We start from the raw sequence: 26,853 nt of genomic DNA on the forward strand, positions 1-26,853 counted from the left end.
TGCAGTGGCCTCGCTACGGCCTCCACGCGCTTACTCATTCCCTCTCTCTCTCTCTCACACACTCTTCATCGTGCAGTGTGCGCTATTCACGAAGAGGAGCGAGATAAAACGACCGGTGTTGTGATAATAGAGAACAAAAGCCAGAGTAAAAAAAAGCTAAAAAAAAAATATATATGTAGCTCATATATAAATTTGCAACGTTCGCATTGGTTCGTTTTATTATCGGACCCATATACGTATGCATGTACATATATACATGTTTCTGTACATACTATGTATGTATGTTTTACGGAGTAAAACCACGGATACAAATCGGTGGTCATAATAGCTGCGACACTTACAAAAAAGCTCCTGTGTTCTCCTCTTGGGTTTTAAAAAGTAAGCCTTTGCCTTTGCCTTTGTCTTTTAGTTTAAAGCATGCAGATTAACCACGGACCACGTCCCATTAAAATGCTTCGATTCATAATTTCTGCACATTTTATTTCCACATGTGATTATTTTTGCCAGTTGGAAATCGGTATTAGCTTTTTTCGTCTGTGGGGAGAGGAGAGGGATCAGGGAAACATGTCACATTAATATACTTATGCATACTATTTACTACTACTACTATGATTATCGTACAATCTTCTTCTTAACTACACATGCATACATATATTACACAGACGCATACACAGATTCAATTCATTCACTCGACAGCAACTCGACTGCTGCGCTCGCTACTCCTCCTCGGCTGAGCCAACAAAATAAGGTTGCAAAAATATACATACATATGTATGTACGTACTCGTATGACAAATACGCCATTAGAAATACACACTTAACACAAGACTAATTAGATAATTGTTTAATGCAGCCTGAATTATATTAGGAAAAAAAAGTATATCAAAATTTTTAAGGTTTTTTTGTTGCTTTTGTTGTCTTTTGGTGTGTATAAAAAAGAGCAACAAAAAATAATTCGAATAATTCTTCTTTGTTCAGAATTGGACTCTAGTTGAACATTGACTTAAGAACATTTCTGCTCGCGAGATTGGATTGGGCTTATCGCTAGTGTTAATTACAATTAATAAGATCTACGTGTTTGCACTTAAGTGAACGTTAACGTGACTGAGTTTTGACGGCTCTTATTGGGGATTGCACTGAACGTAGGAACCTATTTACATGTCTAACAGAAACCGCGAAGAGAAAACAAAAGGCATTGCATCATAATGCAACGGGGGGACCAAGCAGTATCCAAGGTACTCGATCTGCGCAGCGTAAGTGTATAAACTATTTATACATATGCTAGTCCTATGATCATGAAGTACATGGAAGAAAGTCTTCTATGGCCAGAACCAAAGTCAATCTCTGTTAATCTCTCTTCAAAAGTTATCATCGTTGCCGGCAAAGATGTGGGGCAGCAGGAGAAGCAACTCTCGGAGCCAGTCAATCTCTCTGATTTACGCCTACTCCACCTTCTTTTTGATGCCTGAAGATGCCCGTCTGAAGGCCGGCAGCCGGTCCAAAAGTGCCAGCAGAATGCTGCCCGGCAATCGCTGATGTTGATTGATCAAATCCTCAATGGCTGTGGCAACCTGCCAGATGAAATAATCAGTGGAAATGGAAAAATGGAGTGCCAAGCAAAAGTCTAGCGAAGTCCACTCACCTTGTTCTGTAGGTCCTGCGGAGTGAGGGTCTCATCGTACTCTATCGGTTTGCCCAAATACGTGCGAAACTTCACCGGAAAGCCGCCGTAGATGGGATAGACCGGAATGCGAACCTTGTTGTACAGCCGCATAAAGAAGTTCCGAAAGATGCCTACCTGCCGGAACCCCTCCCGTAGATTTTGCGTGAAGCAGGGTATTATGGGGGCCTTGGCCTCCAGGGCAACCTTTGCGAAGCCCACACGATTGCGCCACAGCAGCTCGTAGTAATGGTCTCCGAACTGGGCCTCGTAGACGCCGCCCGGCGAGATGGCCAGCAGATTGCCATCCCGCAGAATGCTCACACAAGATTGGACGGTGCCGGGACTGACGTGGAAGGCCTCCGATATGGTGCCCCATCCGGGAAGCTTGAACAGGAACCTATCCCCGATCGTGTAGATCAGGCGCTCTCGCTGCAGAAGCATCCGAGAGTTCAGGTAGTACATGTCGATGGGTATCGCTCCATGGTAATAGACAATCAGCGCCGGACCCTCCTGGGGTACGTTCTCCAGACCGATCACCTCGTACCCGTGGTAGATTCTCGCATGGGCATCCCATATGGCGGCCACTATCTTGCGGCCCACGCGCCAGAAGTTGCGATCGGTCTGCACAGCTCGCATGATCACCTGCCTAAAGGGCGAGATACAAGGGGAGACGGGAGTTGTAAGTTGAAGTTGTCATTGAGTAGAGGATTAGAGGACTAGGTGGTTCAGTAGGTGACTCCACTAGGGGTGAGGTGGGTCGGGTCGGCGGCTTGCTCCGATCCCAAATTAATTGCCAAAAACTGATAATTATATTTAAATTTAATTTTTTCTTTCGCTGTGACCAGGTGTTATCAGCATAAAACAGACAGACCTGTCCTCAAAAACTTATAAATCAATTTGCATACAGACATAAATTTATATATACATGTATGTACATATGTAGGGGGGCCCCGTTTATAGGAATGCAGAACTGCGTTTTGTGGGGGACAGCAGGGAGCAGGGAGCAGGGACATCGCTCGGCCGCTGATAAGAATGCTCTCAAAAAGAATCTTATGGCCAACAGCTTGGGGACCAAAACAACTACCGACAGAAGCAAAAACAATTTTCTGCCCAAATCGAATGAAAACAATTTGATCAGCGACTTTAGGGCAGATCTCAAGGGAAAAGTGGCCCCCTAGATCTCGAGTTTAGTATCATCCCTGACGTAGCTTCGCCGATCTTCATCGGTACATCTGGCCGCATTTAAACAGCAGCCACTAAAAGAACAATTTGTTATATAATAGGGATAAATGATTCTAACGTAATCGTCGCATAAGAACTTAACCGGAAGTGCAAGGATACCAGGACTACACCCAACGAATAGTTCTTGATCGTCACTCTCCATCGTTACCAAAACGGAATTCAATATTAAGTTTTACAGAGTACAATGCTAGTTATCATTTTAGTTTTTACGAGTAGGCATGGGACATACATATGTACATATGTATGTATGTACTTATTCCCTACATATGATATGTATGTATCTCTAGTGGAGGTAGGCCCTACAAACTGGGACCATGCCTGTTATATCGAACAAAAGTACACATGCCTGTGCGTACTTATTTGTGTAGATAACTATGGGAGCGATATGGGATCTGGTAAAAAGCAGCTGATCAAGAATATATGTACATATATCTTTTCTTCGGCCTCCTCGTCTTCCCCCATGACTTTTATGGATATTTAATTCCTGTGACCGTAATCGCGCTGCGCTTCATGACCAGTATTAGTACTGGTGATCGTGCGGGGCAAGCAATGGCGTCGTCGCCAATAACCATGAACTGATAGTCATTAGTGATGCGTATGGCGCTGCGACTTCGCTTCGGTGCCTCGGTGCCTCGGTGCCTCAGTGCAGGCTGTTATCGGAACACAACAGCCACGAGAAGAAGCAGCAGAAATGAAGCAACAGCATCGTCGAGTCGACTACAGGAGAATATGCTTTAGTTTGGTTTGATGGCACGTTTTGGTTTAGTGTTTTTCTATACCCTTGAAGAGCGCGAGGGTATTATGGAATTGATCCAATGTTTGTTACGCACATAAAAGCCTCTTCACCCCATTATATAGATATATATGTGCTTAAACAACTCACAAAGATTTGGTCATAGGAACGATGCTCGGTCGGTTAGCATTTATGTTTATTTTTTATACAGCTCTAGCAGAAATTTCGGAACACTATACCTTTACAGAGGGTAATAATAATTAATTACCATATTTTTTCCGCGAAAAGAAAAACCATTCATTGCTAGAACAATTGTTTTGAATTTAAAGAAATTCCACGATCGGATGGGATTCTATGCATGGTGATAGTAGCATAGGAAGGCTAGGGCGAAAATAAGCTGTATTTTTTCGTATATAAGGAAATCGTATCAAAATCAGATGACCATATCACGAGAGAATTGCAGGGCATCACAAGATTCGGGCTTGCTTCCTAGTTTTTCAATGTGTTCTTGCGTGTTTTTTTATTGATGAGTACTTATCGAACTGTTCCAGTATCGGGCTATGACAAGGCCATAACCGTACTTGCTTGTGCATGTGTTTGTATTTTTGTGCCATTATCTGGCGGGGAATCCAGTGGATTGGATCGATCAATGGGAGTCGTTCGATAATGTCAAACACTAATACATACATACATACATACATACATACGTGTATATGCAGATAAGGGTGAAGCTATTAGTCTAGTGCAGGGTAAAGAGAGCTTTTTAGGTAATTAGCATAGAGAACAGAACTGGTTCTGCAGTGAATAGAAGACATTAGAGAGTTTGAAAATAAATAAAAGCACGCCAGAAAATACATACATACATACGTAGTCGCACACACACACACACACACCCACACACACAAGAAGTAAAAGTCGCTGAAGCCGACGTTGATCACTTGATAAACAGTCGCTATTGCTGTCGCTGTCGCTGACGACGTCGACGTCGACGTCTCTATGAGCAGGAGCGGACCTGTAAACCCAAAGGGCAAACGGTATGTTAATTATGGGTGATGTGAATCCAAGAGAGCTTACGCTCGGCTCATGTGTGTTGTACATATGTACATACGTATGTGCTCTGCTGCCTCTCTCTCACACGCTAGCTGTGCCGTTTTAATTACATTGGAAAAAAGAGACAAGACGCATTATGCACAGGGCCAGGCCAGAGTGACCAACCAACCGCCAACCGGACGGACGGAGTGGAAGATGGGCAAATGGCTGCCGAAAAGTGCGCGGTCAGCATGAGAGTTCATTTACACCTGGACAAGAGTGGCGGCGAGTGCAATAGTTGCTGTTGTTGTTGCTGTACCTGTTGTTCTTTTAATGTATTATTTTAAGCGCTGAGCGGTGTAAGAGTTGCATACCTGTGCAGCTTGTAGATGAAGAGCACCAAGAATGATATGTATATAAGGGCCACAAAGACCAGGGGCAGCAGGAATGTGACTATCAGCGGCGTCAGGAAGCGATACAGCCACATCGAGTAATCCAGGTCGATGTAGGATGCTAAACGGTACATCGGAAGAGAAGCTTTGATTAGATGTGGGCTCTGGGATCGGTAGCAACTCGGCCGGGCGGTAGATAATAGATAACTAGCTTGTACTCACACAACAGACTTTGAAGAGTCTTGACTATATTCTCCAGAACTTCCATCTTTGCTTTTTGTTTAGTACTCTTCTTGACTCTGATTAAATTGAACGAAGTTCCTATGTTCGGTGAATGTTATAGTAGATGGGATGGCCTCTTCTGGCGAGGTTTCGTTTGTTATTATCGGGAATGGCCAATGGCCGATTGGCAGGTGGGAAAGCAAAATACATATATGTATTCGAATAAAGTTTTGGCCTAATTTTCACTTGAAGCTTTACTTTCTTTCTCTTTTGCGCTCCTCGAGTTCTGTTTTTGATTTCTGCTCATTTAAATCTGAATCAAAATTCTCGTTTCGTTGTCCCCTCTTCGGTTTCTGCTTGACGGTTATTTCGGTGGTTTGTTGCTGGATGGATTCCCATTTGGCGGCCCACTCTCATTTGCATTAACATTTGAGCCGCTTTATGTACATTTTATACACTCGACTCGAAATTGTCTCATTGCTAGGTTTCGTTTCTTTGCTGCTAACGGAGTTGGCCAAACGTAATCATTACCGTTTCCGCCTCAGTTTAATGACAACAGATGTCGTTCGCGGCCAGCCACATTGTGTTGAAGTAGTCGCCGTTGTGTGTTTCAGTTATTACTACTAAGTAGCGTTGTGCTTTATATATTGTTGTTCTCTCATTTTGTTTTTTGCTTTGCATTCATCCCTGGAACCTGGCAACGTTGCCCAGCTGTTCTGCAGCTGTCAGCGCTGCCAGCTTTTTAGCTTTGCGATGGAAGTCTACACGATCTATCTATCGATAAATATTGTGAAAAAATGAATTATCTTGGATAATCTGAATCAGCTGTGAGTGGTGGAGAAATAAACAGCCCGTGTTACACTGACACAAACATATCGTTGCGCGTGTCCTCAAGACTAGATTGGTCTTGAGGTGTGGAGGGATACAACCATAAAACAAATTTATCTACCCTGTATCTCATGCTATCTTTGTCTTGCAGACTAGATTGGTCTTCAAGTGTAGTGATTTATCGATGCCGACCCCGTGATGTGACACTTGGGGCTCGTCACATATGGCAGCCCAAAAAACAAAACAAAAAAAACGAGACAAAAAGGATATAAAACTAAAAATGTAGAATTATAATATTTTCAAGACTGATATTTTGAGAAATAAAACATATACTAATTTTTGGACTTTTATTGCACTGAAACTACCTCAGTACGCCCTAAAATACTTGAAATAATCATTTGTATATATAAGCGCTAACAATTTATTTACGTTGGTGTCGAGCACAAACAACGGATAAGAAGACTGTATCAGCGATAATTTGTTGATAAAATTCAGCTTTAGACGCCCTAGCAAACACCAAACAAAGCAACAAAGAGACTGACCTGAAATTGAAAACTCGTCGCGATTAAAACTCTGAGTACACTCCACAGTTCGTCACTGCCACTAGAGGACAACGGACGGTCGAGAGGTTCATCATCCATCCAAACTCCACCATCAGCATCATGTGCGTGATCTTTTTTTACGCCAATTCAGATCCCCAGCCCGGTGGCTACAGGCTCATCTTGGCTTCTAATCGCGATGAGTTCTTTGCCCGTAAAACCGTGAAGGCGAGCGAATGGCCCGACGCGGATCATGTCGTTGGCGGTAAGTGGTGCGGTGATGCACTTGCCTCTTGTATGCGCCTCTTGAATCTGAACCTCCAACGCTCCTTGCAGGTATTGATCTCGAACCGGGCCGCGAGGGCGGCACCTGGCTGGCCATTGGCAGCGCGAGTGGAGTCTTCAAAGTTGGGGCCCTGCTCAATCTCACAGGCGAGCCCAAGCCCCGCGATGCAGTCGGTAATCAAACACACCCCACACCACACCACACCACACGCACACATCATTGATTCATTTTGCTTTCGCCGAACTTTCACTGAACTTTTGCTTCAAACCTTTTTCTGTTTCCCGTTTGAAGCGCACAAGAACATTTTGCAACCAAATAACCAAAACAACCACAATAACAGCCACAGCAGCAGCAACATGAGCAACATCAGCAACAGCAAGAGGCCAGAAAATAACGATAACGAACATTTCTTACTAGGGCGCGGCATGATTGTGGCAGACTTTGTGTCCCAGTTCGATGAGCCAAACAGCATACTGAACTTCAACCAGAGCCTGCTTCAGGACTGCACCAAGTACAGCGCCTTCAACTTTGTCTCCATTCAGATTGGGTGAGTGTCGAATATCTGTTCGTATGATTGTATACGTATACCAGTCCCTCCCATCCCACCGTTTAGGCCAAAATCCCTGCCAGCCCAGATCAGACTGCTGAGTAATGTGCCGCCCACCCTGAACGACTTTGAGGAGGGAAAATGCTACGGCTTCGGCAACAGTCTGCCCGGGACTCCCTTCGAGAAGGTGCGCTTCGGCCAGCAGCAGTTCTCAGATATTGTAGAGGAGCATGGCACTGCCACAGTCGAAGCACTGAGCGCGCAACTGCTGATGCTGCTCAAGAACAAGAAGAAATTCTGGCCCGATGCGGAGCTGAAGCGTCGGGCCCCCAACTGGGGCGAGGAATTGAGTGCGCTCAATGTCCACATTGGCGACCGCGGCTATGGCAGTCGTACGCATTCCATTATCCTGGTGGACACCAACAACAAGATGCATTTCTTTGAGGAAAATTTTGATCCCGAGATCAATTCGCTAGAGCCATGTAATCTACGGACGGTGGTCCACAAGCACTTGGGGGCGATCTAGATCTAGTAGTGGAAATGTATGCGTGTGCATTTTTGTTGCATTTGTTGGTGTGTTATGAATAATAATAATAATAATATCCATTTTGTCTCTGGAATATACATCGACAGTCCCGCACTTATATAAAGATCATACGAGTGTATATATTTAGATATTTAAGCAAATTAACAAGCGAAATCTTTTTCATCATATTAGCCTTATTATCAGCCCGTGCTGCCCTATACTGGCACTATCTATATAGTATCTTTACGATCCAGTTACTGCCGTGTTTTGCTCTACTTGTACCTCTTGCCTACTCGGCCGCCACTGGCACCGCCGACCTCGGCACCAGCTCCACGCAAAACATTCTTAAAATTGCGCGAGTTCATTGAACGTTTCCTGTTCCAAAGAGAGAGATAGATAGATAGATCAAGATAGAGACGATAGAAGGTAGAGGGAGTGTCAGAGAGAGATAGGGATGGATGTGAAGGGAACCTACCGCTTGTTCAGAGTATTCCTGGTCAGAGGTATATAGGCATACGGATCCAGCTGGCCTCGCTTCTTCATGTCGCCCTTGGCCTTTTTGCTGCTGTACTCGCTGCCGGCTGGCTTGCCGGCAGCTTTGCCCGAGCGCATGGACATGGCATCCGCCCCCGGGGGAGGAGCACCGTTGCCGGTGCCCAATGGACGATGAATACCTTTGCCGCCGGCCGTGTATCGAGTGCTGGTGCTGGTCTTGGCGGAACGCGTGCTTAGGGCATCGCTGGCCTTGCGTTTGCGCTTGCCACTGAACAGTTGTTCCTGCTGTAGCTGCTCCTCGTCGCTAGAGTCCTCCTCCATGCCGCGCTTGGCCTTGCCACCTACATGCTCGTGATCGCTGTCCATGGAGGAGTCCGAATCCGAGTCTTCATCGCAATCCTTTCCTCCTTGGCCACGTAGAGCCTTGTCACTGATAATAAGTCGTCCGTCGTCGGCAGTCTTGAAGCCCCCATTGGCCAGCTGGGGCCTGGCCTTAAGGCTCTTGCTGGGGCCATCTGTTTGGGCGGATCCGCTGGCTGCAGACGAGGGAAGCGATAAGTATTTGGTCCCACCGCTATGGGTGTTGACTTACTTAGCACGTTGCCAATGGACTTAAGATCGGCTAAATCGACTATCTCGTCGGGATCCTCGCGGATGTAGGTGCTGCGCTGCTGCTGCTGCTGCTGCTTGGACTTGATGCGTCGCTTGCCAACGACAGCGGCTGCTCCCTCTTCCTCTGCATCCATATCTTCGGGCAGATCCGAGTCCGAATCAGCCAAAATGTCATCAATGCTGGATAACAGAAGAGCAAATTCTAAGCAATTCTAAATGAACACCGAAAGTCCTAGCAGATTAAGTAAATATATTTGAGAACACAAAGGTTCTTAAAAAAGGTTATATTCTTCGCTCGGCTCTCCTTATAAAAGCTTCATGTTTTAGTTCCTTGAAAGTGCAAATTGGTATTGCCAAACGATCGAACTATGTCACAAACAGGAACTACCCCGAGCTAAAACCGATATATAGCTTACAGGTTGAGAGACTAGTCCGCATAGAAAAGGAGAGGCATCGACTAGGATCGACTAGGTTATCGACTGTTATAGACATACTCCTCTTGGGAGTATACATGCGTATAAGTGTTATTAGACGTTGATATGCAAGGACCCGCCGAAGTCGGTTGCGCGATTCTAGGAGGAAACGCAGACCGACCGAAGGACGCTGCCGCTTGGCGCACGAGACACGATACATGTCACCGAACTGGTCATGTGTATGCAGGAAAGTTATATGTTAGACAAATGTTCGAGGAAAATATAGTGGACAGACAGAATGGACAGATGGACGAGATTCCCCTACAACGATAATTTGGCAGTTTTCTCCCCCTAATGCTTACGTATAGCTCTTCTGCTCCAGTCCTCCGACGAGCTCCTCGTCGGAGCTGTCCGCTTGAGCGGCCGCCTCCTCGCTCTGCTTCTTGCGTGTGTCGCGGCGCATCTGCTTGCGGATCTTCTTGAGGCGACGATGGGTGACTTCGTCGTCGCCGGGCACATAGCTGGCCAGCTCGTCGGTGCTGAAGCGCTTGCACAGCTTCTTGAGGAAGTAGCCGATCTGGATGCGGCAATACCGCTTCGTATCTTTTGTCATGGCCGACAGGGAGCGCATCTGTTGAGGAGGGGAGCCATTAAAGGAGGGTGGAACCAACACGGGGTGGGACATTAGGGACATACAATCGTTTCCAGATGGTTGGCCACTAGCGGGATGGGCATAACCTTGATGAATGTTATGAGGAAGGCGACAGCGGCCTCCGACTGATTGCGGGACTTTTGCACCAGGAACACCGACACCTGCTGCAGTATGAACTCGAGGGTGGCCACCGTCAGGTGCTGGCCCTGCTGCTGCAGCACTGCCCTGAAGGCGAGGATTGTGTTCGTGACTAGGGACTCGTCCCCGGCGAAGCCCGCTGTAAGGATGTCCATGAAATCATTGATTTTTCCTGCATCCTGGTACAGTTGGGCAATGAATTTGATCAGCTGCTCGGCCACCTGCTCTTTGCGCGTGGAGAACTCCTTGTAGTTGAGCACTGCCTCTGGGATGGCCTTCATGACGAGCTGGTCCGTGTGCGTGAGATTGCTACGGCATTCCAGCAGCGATTTCAGGCAGCTACAAGTGAGAAAAAGAGAAAAGCAATATACGATACAAGTGAAGGAGGCTCGGTTGAGGTACGTCCCACTACACTTACTACAGTCGCGATGCCTGGCACACACTGCAGCTGGTGGCGAAGGCCTCCAGGAGCAACTGCTGCAGCGAATTGCAGTTCTTGCGCGTAAACTTCTGGCACGACACCTGCTCCGAGGTCATCAGCTCGCGAAGAAGCCTAGACGAAACAGTGGTGGGGGAAGGGGGGAGGAGGGGAGAGTAGAATGTAGAATTTACAATTTACAATTACAGCAATTACAATTCAAATTTGAATTCATCTTACTCGTAGGTCTTGCGCTGCTGCTTCTTGAGCTTCTGCTCGTCACGGGAGACCAGCTTCGACTTGTCGTTGCGCAGCACCGGAGCCATGTACTTCTCAAAGTATGATTCGATGCCGCGGCACTTCTGCACCCGGACAATGGCCGCGTTAATGTCGAACATTGCGTCATACTCAAAGCTGGCCACGGCACTGAGAGCCAACTGGCTCTGGGCGCTCTCGAAGAGCTCCGCCTGCACCTCGGCCGAAGCCCGGGCAATGTACAGCCGAATCACTTCCAGGGCCCGCTTGCGCTGATCAGCCTCATAGGAGCCGGTCGGCTTCTGGGAGTATATGTTGAACAGACGCGGCAGAAAGTTCTTCGCGTACAGCCCGATGGCCGTGTGACAGCTCTCGCTCTGGCTGTCGCCAAGCAGCTCCAGCAGACCATCAAAGATGGGGGCTCGGAACTCGGGATTCTTCTGCAGCACGGAGCCGAGGGTGGGGGCCAGATGGCGTAGGTACTCGGGATCCCGCGGCTGGCGGCAGAAGCCCGGGAAGAGGCCCCACAGCTGGCAGCACAGCAGCTCGTATATGTGGGACGATGAGGTGTTCTCGGCGACGGCGAACTCTTTCCACTTGCCCTGGCAGTCCGTGGCCAGGGGCACAATGTGCTCCTTGAAGAACTGCAAGCTCGCTCCGTTTGCCCCCTCGCGCAGGAGTGGCAGTAGCCAGGAACGCTCCAGCTGCATGCCCCCTCTCCCATCGGCGAGGGGAACAGCTGTGAGGACCAGCTCGGGTCCCAATGCCTTGATGGCACTGATCAGGGTGTGCTCAATCTGCAGCCGCATGCTGCTTTGGCTGTCGTACCGCTTGGCGATGGTCAGCAGCGATGGCGTTAGCTCAGTGCTGGAAAGCAGACCGGAAAACAGAAAGGAAAAGGAACAGAAGATATAAATCTCAATTAAAACTCAAGGAGAATGCTTTTCAGGAATGAACTCACGCAAAGTGCTTGCCACAGGCCTCGAAAACAATGGAGAAGATGAGGATGACGTATTTGGAGATTTCTCCAAACGGAGCACTCAGAACCTTGTGAAGTGCCGAAATGATTCGGGCCACGCTCTGGCGATTTCGCTGAGCGTCTTCGGGCGCCGCGCAGGCATGCGACACGCAGTCCTGCAGCAGTTCCTTGATGCAGTTGGAGACGCCAACGACGAGCTCTGTGCGCTCCGAGAGCCACAAGTCTGTAGTGCACACCTCGAAGAGGCGGGGCAGGGCTTGCATGCACAGGTCTAACCGCAACGTGGCCAAATGCAGGTGACCCTCCTTAAGGACCGTGATCCAAGTAAGCGTCTGACGGACATCCGAGCGATCCGGCCGATATTCATGGATGGCGGCCAACAGCTTTGCACAGAGTGTGGCATTCAGGTTGGCGCTGCGCGTGAGAAACAGGGCATGCAGCGCCTGGAAGCAATTGGTGCGGACCAGAAAATTCGCTGCCGTCATAATGGACAGCAGGTGTTCGCACACCGCGCGTATCTCCTCTGTGCGGAACCCCGACAAGGTGTCCTTGAGCAGGGCTAGTGTGTGGAGTACCGTCGTCTGGGCGTTGACCAGCACCTCGGGCTTAAATTGGGCCAAACAGAACTTGGTCACACGACCGCTCGCTGGATGGTGATTCACTTTGGACTGCTGCTGCTTCTGGTCCTCCTCCACTGCCGTATTCTCTTCACCTTCTTGACCCCCTGTGGTTGGCGCAGGTTGGGGAAGCATGAAGCAGCTGCCGTGTATGATTGCCACAACCGCGTGCTGGGCAGCTTTGCGTATTTTCGGCTTGGCGTGAATTGTGAACGCGAGCAAAGCGTCAAAGTACTGCGTGGTGGAGCTGTAGGTCCAAGTGGCGTAGTCCTGGGCCCGCAACAGCACTGACATGCATCCGATAAGCTGTAAGAGAGACAGAGAGAACCAAGAGAAAAGGATTATATGTATAATCTACAAGGCCAGAGACGCTTTAAGTGCTAGTAGGGGAAGCTACTTGCATAACGGATAACCGATTGGTTTGTGGATTCCATGAAGCGTTTAAGGAGCTTCTGAGCGGTGGCGGCCGTTTGGCTGAAACGTTTTCGCAGTACCGGAGCCGGGACAGACTTGATGCCCATGGAGAGCAGCGCGATGCCGGCAATGGTGTCCCGCTCCTCGGTGGAGGCTTCGATTTGCTCCATAAGAAGCAGAAAGTACTCAGTGGAAGACTCACTGCCGCCATTCTCGCGTATAACGTCAGTGAGGGCACTCAGTATGGCCAGCATTTCCTTGTGCAGAGCGGATGAGGCCCGGAAGCCGGTGAGGAGCTTCTTAAAGCTCACGTTGCTGCAGCTGCTGTAGTTGGAGGCGAATGTCTTGAAGGTCTTGAATGTTCCTGTGGGCTGTGTGCCCGTGCCGGACATGCCATCGTCGTCGTCCAGAGTGAAGCTCATTAAGCTGCCTGCCACATCGTTAACTGTTGTTGTCTCCGCGTTGTACGCCTGACGCTGTTCGTGCTTGTGCACTGCCTCCAATGTGAGGCCGTTTGGTGCTGGAGCGGAGGCTGTAGAGGAATTCAGGTTAGGGACAGGCAGGACAGTGTTTCAATAACAACCGGTTGCACATACCCAGACTTAAATTTGGCTGAAAGAAACGCGACTTTGCTTTGAGGCGATGCTTCATCTGCTCCGGGTTGGATTTGGCCGACTCTCCTTTGCGCCATGTCTTACCCTTGCCATGGCGTTTCAATTTCGATCGAAATTTACCCATGGTTATCAAAAATCTGTAAAATAAAGCCCGTAAATTGAACTAACGAACCCAACCAAACACGTGCAATGCAGTGTGACTGCAGTGATAAAATATACCAGTCTGAACAGCAGAAATATACCGTCTCATTTTAAAAATATACCGTAAATATACTGACGAATGCAAGTTATGCCATGTATCGGATACCGATATGTCGTTAAGCCATGGAGCAGCCAGCATATCAAAGTACAGTTTTATCTCATATCCTATCCATTTAAGAAAAGCCTTATCCACATATCAATTATTGAGTATCAATCGATACATTTTTTGGAATATATATGTATATTCCTGTGCGCTTGCCAGCCCTGCCAGAATACAACAGTCTGGCAGCCTTGTGCAACCAGTTGAATGCAAAAGAAATAGAAGAAGCAGGGCCCGAAAATAGTGCGCAAAATAGATTGTTTTTTTATGTGTATATGTGACATTGTTAAACAATTTCGAAGAAAAGCGGCAAATACGAGTGATATTGTGTTTTATTGTGCAGTGTATACGTCCAAAGACAGAAAAAATCACTGTTCGAAAGGAAACCCTACCAATGCATATGAACGTTGACACATGAACATACGGAGAGGCATATGTATAGGCACACAATCGTGCAGAGAAACGGGAAACTCGGTTATTGTTGTGAGTGTGTAAGTGTGCGAAGAGAAGCCAACCAAGCCTGGAATAGTAAAATTGATAAAACAAAACGCGGGCCTGCGCCAACGACCAATTTTGCGTCAGCAGCAGCTCAAGGAATCGGAGAACTAGCAGGCAGGAGTGGACGGAGGAGGCGGCAGAGACTAAGAAGAAACCTCAAGGCGCACCACCAGAGCGAGAGAGAGAGAGAGCGCGAGAGTGAGAGAGACACAAACACAATTGTTGTTGCTAAAAATAGCAACAAATAGACAAACCCTGTGCCATCGTTGACGCAGACCAGGCGCTTCTACGTAGTACCTTAATTTCGATTTGGCTTCCACTTGGCGGTGGGGACAGTGTGTGTTACCGTTAGCCTGCGAGTAGTGACAAGGCGCAAACTTGCAATCCGCTTACCGCACGCTCCCTCAATAACAACAATCAAAAAATGCTTTTGAAATTCACAAAAACCAGTGGAGCTGGCAATGCTGGACCGGGCTCTGTGGCGGGTTCCAGTTCATCCTCAATGCAAACGACCACGTCGTATGCCGCTCGCGGAACAGGTTTGTGCCTTCAATCCTCCTATCTTTTCGTCTTACAAAATTGAGTAGATACAATTTGTTTGTTTCTTATATGTAGTCTCTGTTTTTGTTTATTTTTATATGTATGTGTGTAGCTGTGTGTGTGCTAGTGGACAAACAAAAATATAACTCCAACCCAAAAGTTACAAGTTGTCTGATAATACATGAAGCCATCTGATCTCCTTTCTATAAAAATGTGCGTTAGATTGATTTTAATTTACGTTCACCCAACCTGCCCACCCGCCCCTTTTCGATATGTAACCATGAATCGAAAGCATTTCATGTTTTGCCCCCACAAACATTGCGACATTGAGAGGCGAAAGGCACGTGTACGCAACACACATGCCCACATACTCATATGTATGTATGTACATTCATATCAACATATGTATGTATGTACATATGTATGTAGATATGTATGCTAACAGATATTTATACACAAACACGCACACTTTATTGTCCGTAAGTACTGGCTAAACGAGCCAGCAGCTCCAAGAGCTCAGGGGTGGGTATATTGAATTCCTGTATACATATGTATATATACAGAAACTGAATACCGGTTAGTATAATGTTGCGGCACGTGTTCCGCGACTCGCAACGTCAGGACTGGTTTTGAATATACCTGGTTGTTGATATATGTACACATATGTAGAATAAATAGAGCAATGAATGGAACGTGGTCATGTATTTGTTGGGGGGCTGACTAATTTAAATAGTTCATATTTGATCACGGATGTACTATATACATAAATATCTAGATACATCTAGATGGCTTGGCTCATTTAGATCCAGTCAGGCCAGGGTGCTCCCTTGTTTAGCCAGTACTTAATGCTCACTCTCCAAGGCAAAACAGTGAGCATGGGTTCATTGGGCTCCTGCTTCTGTTTGTTTCATTCAATTCCAATGTTCAATGCTACACGTGGCAACAACAGCAACATAGATGATAACTGTTGCTGCAAATACAGTTGAAGACACACACACACACACACACACACACACACACACACACACACATACATATCTACATACATATGTATGTGTGTACTCGTAAATGGCCCCAATCGTTTACTGCGTTCCTTTTCGCTGTTTGCTCAGTATTTCATTTCTCGGCTCCTTCGGAAGGCACTTCCACTGTCTCCACCAATTCCGCTATCCTGAGCCATTTGTTTGCTCCGTCTAATTCTCATTATAGAATTAAATGTTTGCCCCCTTCCATTCAGGTATATACAATGTACACATGTACGCATGTACATACATATGTACATACATACTCACGAGTATGCCACCGGGATGTCACCTGGGCAGGTGGCGAAACGGGTGGCGAGCTTCCATTTGCATATTCCCCCATTGCAGGGCACAGAGTGTAAAGAGTGTGTCCTACTGTGCTTATCTAAGCTTGTCATCCCACATAGTATGTATATGTATGTACATATGTGCAGGTACTAACGGTAATTCTGGACAAAGTTTCTGCAATAGCTTCTCCATACCACTTCCCAAATATGATTTAGATCGGACAGTTTAAATCGAAACCGTATACTTCAGCCCCCAGGACGGATCCATATGCATGGACCCACAGACTATGTTTGCATTTATGCACATACATATGTAGGAATTTCCATGGAAGGAAATTGAAGGAACTACTGAGACCAACAAATTAAATGTTAATACAAACACATATCCGTATATGCACGCACGTTATGTCAATATTATTTTCTAGTTTGATTGAAACTTACCGAATTTAACCAATTGACATACCTTTCATGTGAAATCCTATTAAATCCTAATAAGAGATATACATATCTAGTTAATTTTTAATTTTTGAGGTATTTTTTTGTATTCTTTAGACTTAGTCAGGTTCTTTTGTATTATTATTATTATTATTATTATTATTAGTACGACAGACGATTCTTGATAAAAGTTCCAGAAACTTTTCTCAATATCGGTTAACGGTATATCTTTTAACTTCTATAAAGTTTTTGGTCCCGTGCCACAGAGGCTAAATCAAATTAAAGAAGAAAAAAAAACTACAGATTCAAATCATATTTGCGTGAAATTATAACCATTATAAAGGGACATCTATGCAAAAGATTTATCAGAAATTCGCATCAATATATTGCCTCTACTTTCGCCGAAATCCGGGTTTGAATTGATCGCCGCAAGACCACGTACATATATTTTTGTCCCTTGCGACTGTCTTGGTATTTTTTGCAAAAATCTCGGAAAAGAATAGTTGCCCAAAATCGACATATTATAGGGCTGATCAAAGGGCTTCTTCCGTCTTATTCGGACTTTTTTATACCCGATACTCAAAGAGTATCTGTCTGTCTGTCTGTTAATTGCATTGGAAGTCTCGTGACTAGAATTGAGTCAGCAATTGTTTTGTTCGCCCTCGCTCTCTCCCCCCCTACCCACTCCACACTCAAGTTGGTTAATTTAATACAATTTTCTGCTCTCTAGATTAGTTAATGATCATCGTTGTTGCTGTTGCTTTTGTTGCTATTCAGCGTTCGGGCTGTTTTGGTATTCAAAGCCCGACGGCGACAATCGACGGCAATCGACGGCAACGACGACGGCGACGACTTGAATAATTTCAAGTTAGTTAATCAATTTAATTATGTATGAAAATCGTTTTATTTGCTATTGTTGATGCGACAATATTATAGTTTACTCGTATCCCCCCTCCCCTCTGCCCACACACACTCTCCTCTACACTATACACCATATGTACATATGTACATATATGTATGTATGTATGTATGTATGTACCATTGTTCGCCCAGTGTGTGTTAGTGTTAGAGTTGTTGTTGTGGTGTGGGGCGGGGCAGTGCCTGGTATTAAATTGAAAAAATAATGAATGGCAGCGCCAGTCCAAGTCTATACTGCAAATAAGCTACATACGACATTCCGATGCCGATTCCGATGCCGATGCCGATGCCGATTCCGATGCAGCGATATACATATGTACACCCATATGTATGCATGTATGCATGTATGCATGTTGTAGCCTCTATTGATGAGCGCCAGCAAAACATCACCACCAACACATCAACAGGTTTGTAGACTTTTCGGCATGTGGGATGTGTTCGTACAGAAAGAGATCGGAGAGAGTGGCTGCCATAGGGTTGTTCTACCCGAAGAGCGGGGACCTTATCTCTCATTGAATGTATTGTACCTTTGTACATGTGTATGCATGTGTGTACTTTGCGCTCACTTCTGCTCTCCGTCTTCGTCTTCGACTACCTCTACCTCTCCCTCTCCCTTTCCCACTCCTTCTTTGTCTCATTGCTTCGTGCTGATGAGGTTGGCTTTCCCACAAAAAAGTTTCAACTTGAATCTCTCTTCTGTTCTACCCCTGGCTCTGCTCTTCTCACTTGTTTTGATCTCTTGCCTTTTTTTGTTTTTGTTTTTTTGCGAGCCCACCTCAATTTGTTTGTTGTTGCGCTGTCACCCCAAAGCCACGTGTTTTTTTTTTTATTATTTTGTGTGTGTGTGTGTGGTGTGTGTGTTTGTGTTTGTGTGTCGAGTGCGCCTGATCAGCCCCTCGGTACTACTTTGCTGCCGACATCCCCGGCTGGCTGCCCCCGTCGATGCACGATTCAAATGTGTCTCGCGTTCAAAACAAAATGATTAAATTCGTTGCCTGTTCCCCTGTCTGTGCTTCTTCCAATTCGATTTCCGTTAATGGATATTTAAGCAAAGGGTACATTAATATGAGGTGAGGGGTGTTTAGTGTTCTGTCTTCGCAGCATTATGCCTGACCGTGAATAAATGCCCCTCGAGACTATCCCTAGTCGACTAGTCGACGGCTTCCCATGCCCCATATCCAATCTGTTCCGAGGGACTTCACTTGCCTGATCGAGGCTTACTCGTTTGCCCACTTTTCTGTGTCATTCACAGGGCATTCGCCCCGTTGTCCCTTCTCTCGTGCTGCAAATATGGATCTGAACCGTTAAAACGCTCACAAACAAGCGAATAAAAATACCCAAATAAAGGCCATTGTAATGCCGGCTGGTCGATAAGCTCCGAGCCGAAATTAATATATGTACATATCGTCCCATTAATGGCAAATAAGTTTTGGCTCTTTCTGCTGTTTGCTGTTTGCTGTCTGCTGTCTGCTGTCCGCTGTCGGCGGTTGGTCCCCGGCGACAACGAGAGACAATAAAATGCAATCAAAGTATTTATTGGGGCCTCGGAGTCGAGTCGTAACAAACTGAAGAGATTCGAGTTCAGTTTAGCCATGCTTCACCTGAGTGTAAATCCATGAGTCACGCGAATCCGGGACACTGATCTATCCGCAGTCCGCACTCCGCAGTCCGCAATCGCAGTAGGGAAATTAATTCTGAACAAAGGAGCGATGAGACTTTCCCAATTCATGGAACAAACGATATGCGATCCGCAATTATTCAATGAGAATCACTCTCGGGTTTGCATTTTTAATTGCCATCGTAGAAGGAGGAGGGGACTGACTTTTACGAAGGCAGGAGGCTGTTTGGTTATGGGAAATTTTCTCGTATCTTTCTTGGTGAATAGTACCCTACCCCATGCATGCTCGCAGTCATTGTGGGGAACCAGGAAAAACCTGGACTAGACAGCCTTCCAACTTAAACAGTGTTGGCTACCAGATTAATCGGGAATTCGGGAATTCTGGAATTCTGGAATCCGTTTTGGGGCCATCCAACAGACCCTGAAATGCAGTTTGCTTGAAAGGATCGAGGAACATTCCAACATAGTCCGGACCCAATAGATATGTAAATTTGCACCCATATTTTTAATTCGAAGACATGGGCTGGTCGCCAAATAGTTTCTCCACCTAAATTCTAGCTAAGCCGCGCTCCATCGAGGGTATTTTTGATTTTTGCTTGAGCAGGGGAGACGGTGGTTGGGAGTAACTGTAAAAAGTAGACTGAACCCCGGGGTGGCATGCGAAAAACGACTCTTTTAGGGGATGGTTGAAGTGTGCGCTGGAGCACGACCGAGCCTACAAGGTCCTCGAAGAGTCCGTCCTGCCTAGAAAGCTACGCGTCTGGGTCAGAGAATGTTCCCATGTGCCGGTGCACGACTCACGCCTGTGCCACAGTGACGAAACATTCCTTGGGCTGATCGAGAGCGAGGTGCTCTCGGGAGCTATTACGTAGTCAGAAGGACTCCAGAGAAACCCAGTGAAACCCAGTGAAACCCGATTAGCAGCCCGTGTGGGCTGGGTGAGTGTCTCGAACGCTGGTGTTGGCGTATCTGGCCAAAATGCGTACTTTTGCGCACATTCAAAAATGTTTATAATCCAAACACACACCCGAAAGCACGCTGGGACGTTTTGCCATTTCTAGCCAGTGGATCTCAATCGCATCGAAATCTTATGGACCAACTTTCCAGGCCAGGCCAGGCCAGGCCAGGCCAGGGCAAGGCATCCAACGAATTGTAGGTTCAAATTTGAGTTCAACTACTATTACCACTATTTCAATGTACAGCAGGTTTCATGGCTCATTGTCTAGGGCCGTGGAAAACAAGAGGATGGAATGTGACGGGATCTCTTAAGGTTTAGAAAAGCCTACGTTCCAAAAAGATAAGAAAAAGGTATCGAGGTATCGAGGTATCGAGGTATCGAATAGTCGCAACACTTGAACGTAGCGTTATTAGTACTTGTTATTGTCATTTTCTAAGTCATTATATACCATTACACTGCTAGATTACCAGCCCCCCAACTCCACTCCGCTCCACTGCAACAACTACAGCAGGGTGGGGGGAGGCGCCGAACGACAATTGTTAGTTGAAGGCCAAAACACAACTCTGGTAAAGCGTTTCGTAGAAGTTAATTTAGAGCAGAAGCCCCTCTACAGAACCCCCCTCTCAGAATCCCCGTGGCAGCGGCCAAGGTCGCTCTCAGAGAGTGGTCCGGAAATGCCGATAGGTGAAAAACTCTTCTGACTTTTGCAGTGACGAGTGACGTATGTAGGTGATGTTGGACTGGGGCTGCCGGCAACGAGGGGCTGTCGCTGCGATGCCGCTGTATCGTCATCCAGGTGAGTCCCCCGACAGCCGGTTTCGCTTGGAGATTAATCGAAATGCATGATAGATGCATGGTGGCACGGGTACCATAGGGTACGGGAACCGGAGCGGGAACGGCAAGCGTGATGGAGAATGAATCGATGGAACCTGGGTCACTGGGCGTTTCGTCACCATCCCACAAACATCGCAACATTCCAGCTGGGAATCGGCAATCGGGAAGAACAATCGTTTTCGAGTCCAGGGAAGGTCTGGCAACAGCTAAAAGTTTCGAAAGACTCCCGAGTCAAACATATAAGCGATGAGCTACGGGTAATTACTGATCGAGAACTAGTTAATTGATCACTAATCGTCCGATGAGCCCAGCTCTGATACAAAACCGCCTTCAAATTTCGTAGCCTGGAACCGTCTGGCATTTCACTGGATCTTATGCAATGTTTTGCTGCTCAATTTTCTATTCCAATCCAGTACGATATCCATTTAACCCTTTGACAACTGCGCTGTTTCGTTGTGTACCCTATACCCTATACCCTTCGAGGCTCCACGAGTACTCTTCACCAGCGTGTGACAATGATCGTGGATATCGCAGGGTACAGTATGCTCCCCCCTAGAACTAGGAATGCTCGGCCGATCGCCCGGACTGACCCGTCGATTCAGATAGCTTAGGACTCGCGTTTGCTGGGACCAGGCGATACGCTCTACTCTCCTATGGGAGCCTGGGCAATCGGGGCTTCCTGAAAGGGAAGCGGTGCAAGTGGTGGCAAGGACTTACTATAGACCTTGCTGCACCCCGTCATTCACTCACCGACTTCCGCGCACTCGGATTGACTCGCGTTCACGTCCTTCACACGAATGACACTCGTTGCTGTCGAGGGTCTCCTTTTATAGCCGGCGGCCACAGTCATCTTGCGATCTGGGCCTGCGCCAATCGCAGCCTCCACTTCCCACTCCCCCTCCCACTCCCGCTCCCACGTGGTGTGTGGTATAGGAGTGACTCCTCGCTATGAGATAAATCCCATATGCTAGTTCTTGGTGACTTCAACGTGCCAGGTACTGTTTGGTCTTCGGCAAACGAGTTTAATAACTTTTTTGACGGCTTGCTTGACCTGTTCCTTTTCCTGTTCCTGTCCCTGTCTCAAGTCAACCATGTGAAAAATTCCTGACGTTGATTGCTTGCTCTGTGCTTTGTATCGGATCCGAGTCCTTCCGCTCTGTATACCCGAAGACGTCTACCATACTACTCCTGGCTATCCTATTGGATTGGTCGGGTAGGCTATAGAGTACGATATCTCATCGTATTTCTCGCTAGCCTTTCTCAATACGTCATCGATCTTTTTGCCCAGTTTTTCCAAACCACCTATTCCCAGGGAAGCTGCTCTGGTCAGCCGTACCCCTACGGTTTACCGAGGTCGAACAGCATTTTCAGTTCCTTGCTAAATAAAAGCTTGCTGCTTCATGATCTTCGACTAGTGGGTCCTGACGGAGTTCCCTGCTGTGTACTCAGGCACCGCTCGGAGGTTCTAAGCGGGCCCTTGCTTAACCTATTCACCCACTATTCACTCACTGTTTGTGAGGAATCGTTCACAATTCCTCTCCATGAAAAGGCAGCAAGTCTGATGCAACGAACTATAGAGGTATATCAAAGTTACCCGCTATTCCTAAAATGTTTGAGAGGGGTTTAGCTCCGCACCTGCAACACCTCTGCAAGTCACTTATATCTCCAACTCAGCATGGATAATACATTTAATTATTTGTGTATTGTCACCATTAAAGGCTTTCAAGGTACCTTGCAGACGGATGTTAAGCATTCGAATCAGTAAACCACTTCCTTCCAGCACACAAAATGTACCTTAGATGGATTTCTAGCTATGTATCTCTGTTCCAGGTCCCAAAGAGTCCTCTTCAGAAACTCCCTCTCACCAGTCAAGGTTTCTTCGGGAGTACCACGGGGCAGCCCTGGATAGCCCTGGCTTGTTGAGCCGCATAAACCTCACGATTCCCAACGATTAGATCCACTGGAATCCACTGGAATCCACTGGGAGTTGGCATATCCATACCGTTGTTCCTTCCGCTTTGTAGATCGGTTTTGCATGTGGAAATATAAAATGAAGTCTTAGCGAAATCTTAGAATGTCTTGATCCTGTTTCAAAATCTAGTAAATATCGTACACTGGCTTTGTAGGAATGCCAATCGGGTAAGAAGTGGTCCAACTTGGCGAAGATCGAAGTCCCCAAGGCCATGCCGCCGTCTCGCACTTAATTTCGAGCATTCCATAAAGGGCGAACACACCAGCGATCTTGAGATTTTCCCTTGGCTCCCTCAGAATTTGAAGCCGAATAAAAACTGCCTATGCGGAGGTCGGAGGTCGGCTCACGCCCAAGGAGTTCTGGGACTGTAACAAAACGAGACCAATCGAAAATATTTTCTGGGAGGAGCAGCGAGAGCAACGTGACACGAAACGAAAGAACGAAAGAAAGAGGGCAAACAAATGAAGGAGCGATTAGGAGCGGAGCGCGTCAGAGAATTGAGGCACGCGCATGTCACGTGACGTTAGCGAACAAAAAAACAACAACAACAACAACAACAACCAGCCGCAGCGACTCGACTCGACTCAATCAAAGTATTTTGCGTTGCCTCAATCGCAGGCCTCTGGGTCTGACTGGGTCTGTCAGCTCCTCCCCCAGCTGGATTCGCTTCGCATCCAGAAAGCCGAAGCCGAAACAGAATCCGAAGCCGAAGCCGAATCCGAATCCGAATACGAATCCGAGTCGCAATGCTCGTCATAGTTATCGCATCGCCTCGCATCGCATCGCATCGAATCGAATCGAATCACGCTCCACACGCACACCTCAAGGCGCTCACATGCGGTCGCATGTGCATGTGTTGGTTCCGTGCCGTGTTCTGGTCTCTGTCTGATGCCCGCTACTCGAAAACAGTGCCAGGGTATACTGTGCTCGCGGGGCGGTTTGGCGGCGGCAGCATACATATGGCCATTTCCGTGTAAAAGCAAAATCTTTTTCGGACATCAAGAGCGTGCGGAAATGCCAATATGTATATATGTACATACATATATGTACATATGTAGTCATCTATCCCTGTCCAGTCCTGTCCTGTCCTGTCCTGTCCGGTCTCTTTATATACATATATGTTCGCATGTTTTTTCCTGGCTCCAGGAGCTGGAGTAACCAAATTTGGTTCCTGGGCCGCAGGGACCTGTGCATGCATATGTAGGAGACTCAGCCCAGGGAAAACAATAACAATAACACAGATATTGTGTGCAAACCGCTCCAAACTTTTCTCGATCAGATAAATATTTATATGAGAACTTTTGAAGAATCCAGAACATTCAGAGTGGGCATTTTATAGTCGGAGCTCATCCTATTCCCCTATCTCTCTCTCAGTCTTCTCTCTTCGCACTTGTCAGACGGTTTGTCGTGCTTCCTCTTTTTCTTGGCACTGCCGAAAATCGGGAGAAGCGCGCGAGGCAGCGCCGACAAAAGTAAACAAAATCTTATCAGACAGTACCGTCGTCGTCGTCGTCGTCGTCGTCGTCGTCGTCTTCGTCGTCGTCGTCTTCGTCTTCTGTTACAGGGTCTGCCCACTGGATCGCAGCACTAGCACTCACGCCCCGCTCATAAAGATACGTACACACAGATACATATGTACATATGTACATATGTCCTACACTCCAAGCCAAAAATTACCCTATGGAGACAGGCAGACAGACCCGGACCACGACCAGGTACAAAGGTACATACGTGTACCGCGAAAATCCGCCGAGGCCAACAAATTAAAAGCCAGTAAAAACACATTTCCAAATGCTGGTGTCCCGATATCATTTTCTAAGAATATTGCAACTCGGCTAATTTAACCAATCGACATATGATTTCTTGAACTTTGACCTTAAACCCATTAAAATAAGCTAATGTTCACCTATTCGGTATTTTCTCCTATGAAAGATGATTCTTGCTGAAAGTTTTGCCTCAAAGCCTCTCTAACATTGAACTACGTATCTAAAAAGTGTATAACCTGTGCATATTAAGCCAAGAAATGTCCCTGTTTTCCCTGTTTTCCCAGCCCCCTCGCTAAGCCCGAAGATCTGATCGTGGAGTATCGACTGCTTTTGCTGTTCCGCTCGATCTGCGATCTGGTTTGATGTGGTTCAGGATCCGAATCGTCGCATCGTCGCATCGTCGCATCATCGCTTCAGCCACAGAGCGGGGCTGACCAATTTTCCCCTTGTACGGCTCGAGTGTTACACGTGTCGTGCACGTCAGAGCTAAGGTCGCCGTCACATGGCCATCTCAAGGCAGTCTAGCATAAACCTATAATCTTAGACGAAATGGTAAATGCGACATATTAAATGTCCGACAAACAAGCAACAACAGCCGCTGCAAAGCTGCCCGTTCGATGCTTGTGGCTGTCTTTGTTTTCTCTGTCCGATCGCACGCCTGATTTACGAAGCTAGATCGGGTATTCGTATCTGTGGGGGGCATCTTTATCCAATAGCACATATCAAATTTTCAACGGGATCTGAAGGCGATCTCAGGATCTCAGACCATACCGCTCTGAGGGTGCACCAGCTCACTCCCGGAGCCTCCTCAGAGGAAGAGGAGCAAAGCGGCATGCACATATGTACATATGTATGTAAGTATGTACATATGTATGCATGTGTGTATGTAAATATCTTAAAATTACTGCCAAGGAACATCCGAGCAACATCTGAATCTTCGCAGACCTTTACGGTATACCATCACGTCCCGTCTCTAAGTGATTTTGACCTGAACCTTGCCTTACCCTGAACTCATTTTTTGACAATGAAAATTGGTACACATTCGGCTATAACAAATCGAGAGTCTTTATTCAACATTGGAGCGGTACTCGAAGAGGATGGTGCAAGAGGATTGGTGCAAGTAGCTCTTGCGGCAACCGACCCACCCGTAGTCCCCTACCGAGTGACAATTACTTGGCGACAGTTGCCTTGTGCTCTTGTGCTGAAGTTCTTCCTTGTTCAGGGGCTCTCTCACTTGTTTTGTTGCTCAGTTAGATTCGCTGATGCTCGCTGATGCTCACTCACGAAGTGACGAAGTGAGCAACTGGCGGGCAACCCAACACCAGTAGCATGTAGTGCTCTGTGCGTTTAGGAGGCAGCTCCCGAAGTAGATTCCACATGTGCTAATTAGTTGAAGGCTCTGGGGCAGTCACGATGTTGTTGCTGCTGTGCTTTCGGCCATTCATCAGTGGGTTGTGTGGGTGTGGCCCCATTCATGTAGTTTGATTAAAGTGATGCCGCTTCGACGCGATAATCGACAATGTCCGAGATATTTACTGTGTAAGAGCAAACAGAGGATTGATAAACGTTTGTTGTTATTTATGCTCTTATCAGCCACTTGCTTCCACGTGATGCCAACAGCAAGATCCCCCAGGCACACCCACCCACACACCCACACCCACACACACACACACGCAGATTGATCATTCATGTGGAGGAGTCTCCTGCCCCGGAAGTTCCAAATATTCAAAGAAAACTTGAGCGAAACGCGCTTTTTGTGGCCCTTATCACCACTAACAATCGCACCTGCCGCTGACCCGCCCCCTCCCCCTCCCTCTCCCCCTCTCCCAATGAACACTCTCGCTCTCCGGTCATGTGTGTGTGTGTGTGTGTGTGTGTGTGTGTGCTGTTGGCGGGCTAAGCATAAACATATGCAAACACACGCACACACCCACTTGTTCGACTACCTTGCCCCGCTCCGAACAGTCGAGCACTTTGCATAATCTACTAAACGGCGATTTGAAGACACAGACAGCACACAGACAGCACACAGACAGCACAGACCACAGACACGCGCCAAATTACCACTAAGTGCACGAAGAAGCAGAAGAG

At 47.0% G+C, this 26,853-nt stretch overlaps 4 protein-coding genes across 6 annotated transcripts in view; 2 read left to right on the plus strand and 2 right to left on the minus strand.

Annotated features, from left to right (window-relative positions):
• Nucleotides 1-459: 459 nt before the first annotated feature.
• LOC4814210 (transmembrane protein 68) lies at nucleotides 460-6,019 on the minus strand. The gene is made up of 4 exons (XM_001354282.4): nucleotides 5,281-6,019; nucleotides 5,041-5,179; nucleotides 1,642-2,308; nucleotides 460-1,570 (listed from the first exon to the last, which is right to left on the minus strand). Exons 1-4 carry the CDS (start codon nucleotides 5,324-5,326, stop codon nucleotides 1,442-1,444), a joined length of 981 nt encoding a protein of 326 aa, XP_001354318.3. The 5' UTR covers nucleotides 5,327-6,019; the 3' UTR covers nucleotides 460-1,441.
• Nucleotides 6,020-6,185: 166 nt separating this feature from the next.
• Tango2 (transport and golgi organization 2) lies at nucleotides 6,186-8,135 on the plus strand. 2 transcript variants are annotated; one of them, XM_001354283.4, is made up of 4 exons: nucleotides 6,186-6,912; nucleotides 6,984-7,106; nucleotides 7,225-7,480; nucleotides 7,547-8,135. In XM_001354283.4, exons 1-4 carry the CDS (start codon nucleotides 6,771-6,773, stop codon nucleotides 8,004-8,006), a joined length of 981 nt encoding a protein of 326 aa, XP_001354319.3. In that variant the 5' UTR covers nucleotides 6,186-6,770; the 3' UTR covers nucleotides 8,007-8,135. The 2 variants fall into 2 exon arrangements, with proteins under 2 accessions (XP_001354319.3, XP_015042383.2); XM_015186897.2 differs by having other exon boundaries at nucleotides 6,199-6,912; nucleotides 7,351-7,480.
• Nucleotides 8,127-13,834, minus strand: LOC4814207 (RRP12-like protein). Its single transcript, XM_001354284.4, has 10 exons — nucleotides 13,596-13,834; nucleotides 12,987-13,531; nucleotides 11,951-12,891; nucleotides 10,975-11,856; nucleotides 10,735-10,869; nucleotides 10,223-10,655; nucleotides 9,889-10,157; nucleotides 9,094-9,293; nucleotides 8,482-9,037; nucleotides 8,127-8,381 (listed from the first exon to the last, which is right to left on the minus strand). Exons 1-10 carry the CDS (start codon nucleotides 13,735-13,737, stop codon nucleotides 8,279-8,281), a joined length of 4,206 nt encoding a protein of 1,401 aa, XP_001354320.4. The 5' UTR covers nucleotides 13,738-13,834; the 3' UTR covers nucleotides 8,127-8,278.
• Nucleotides 13,835-14,056: 222 nt separating this feature from the next.
• NFAT (NFAT nuclear factor) overlaps nucleotides 14,057-26,853 on the plus strand; it is a 57,212-nt gene continuing 44,415 nt past the window's right edge. The window contains exon 1 of one of the 2 annotated variants that reach the window (XM_033381836.1): nucleotides 14,057-14,951. In XM_033381836.1, coding sequence (XP_033237727.1) covers nucleotides 14,837-14,951 — 115 coding nt within the window. In that variant the 5' untranslated portion in view covers nucleotides 14,057-14,836. The remainder of the gene's footprint in view (nucleotides 14,952-26,853) is intronic. The other variant, XM_033381838.1, reaches the window with a different exon arrangement.

This window comes from Drosophila pseudoobscura, chromosome X (assembly GCF_009870125.1).
Source record: "Drosophila pseudoobscura strain MV-25-SWS-2005 chromosome X, UCI_Dpse_MV25, whole genome shotgun sequence".
Lineage (NCBI taxonomy): Eukaryota > Metazoa > Arthropoda > Insecta > Diptera > Drosophilidae > Drosophila > Drosophila pseudoobscura.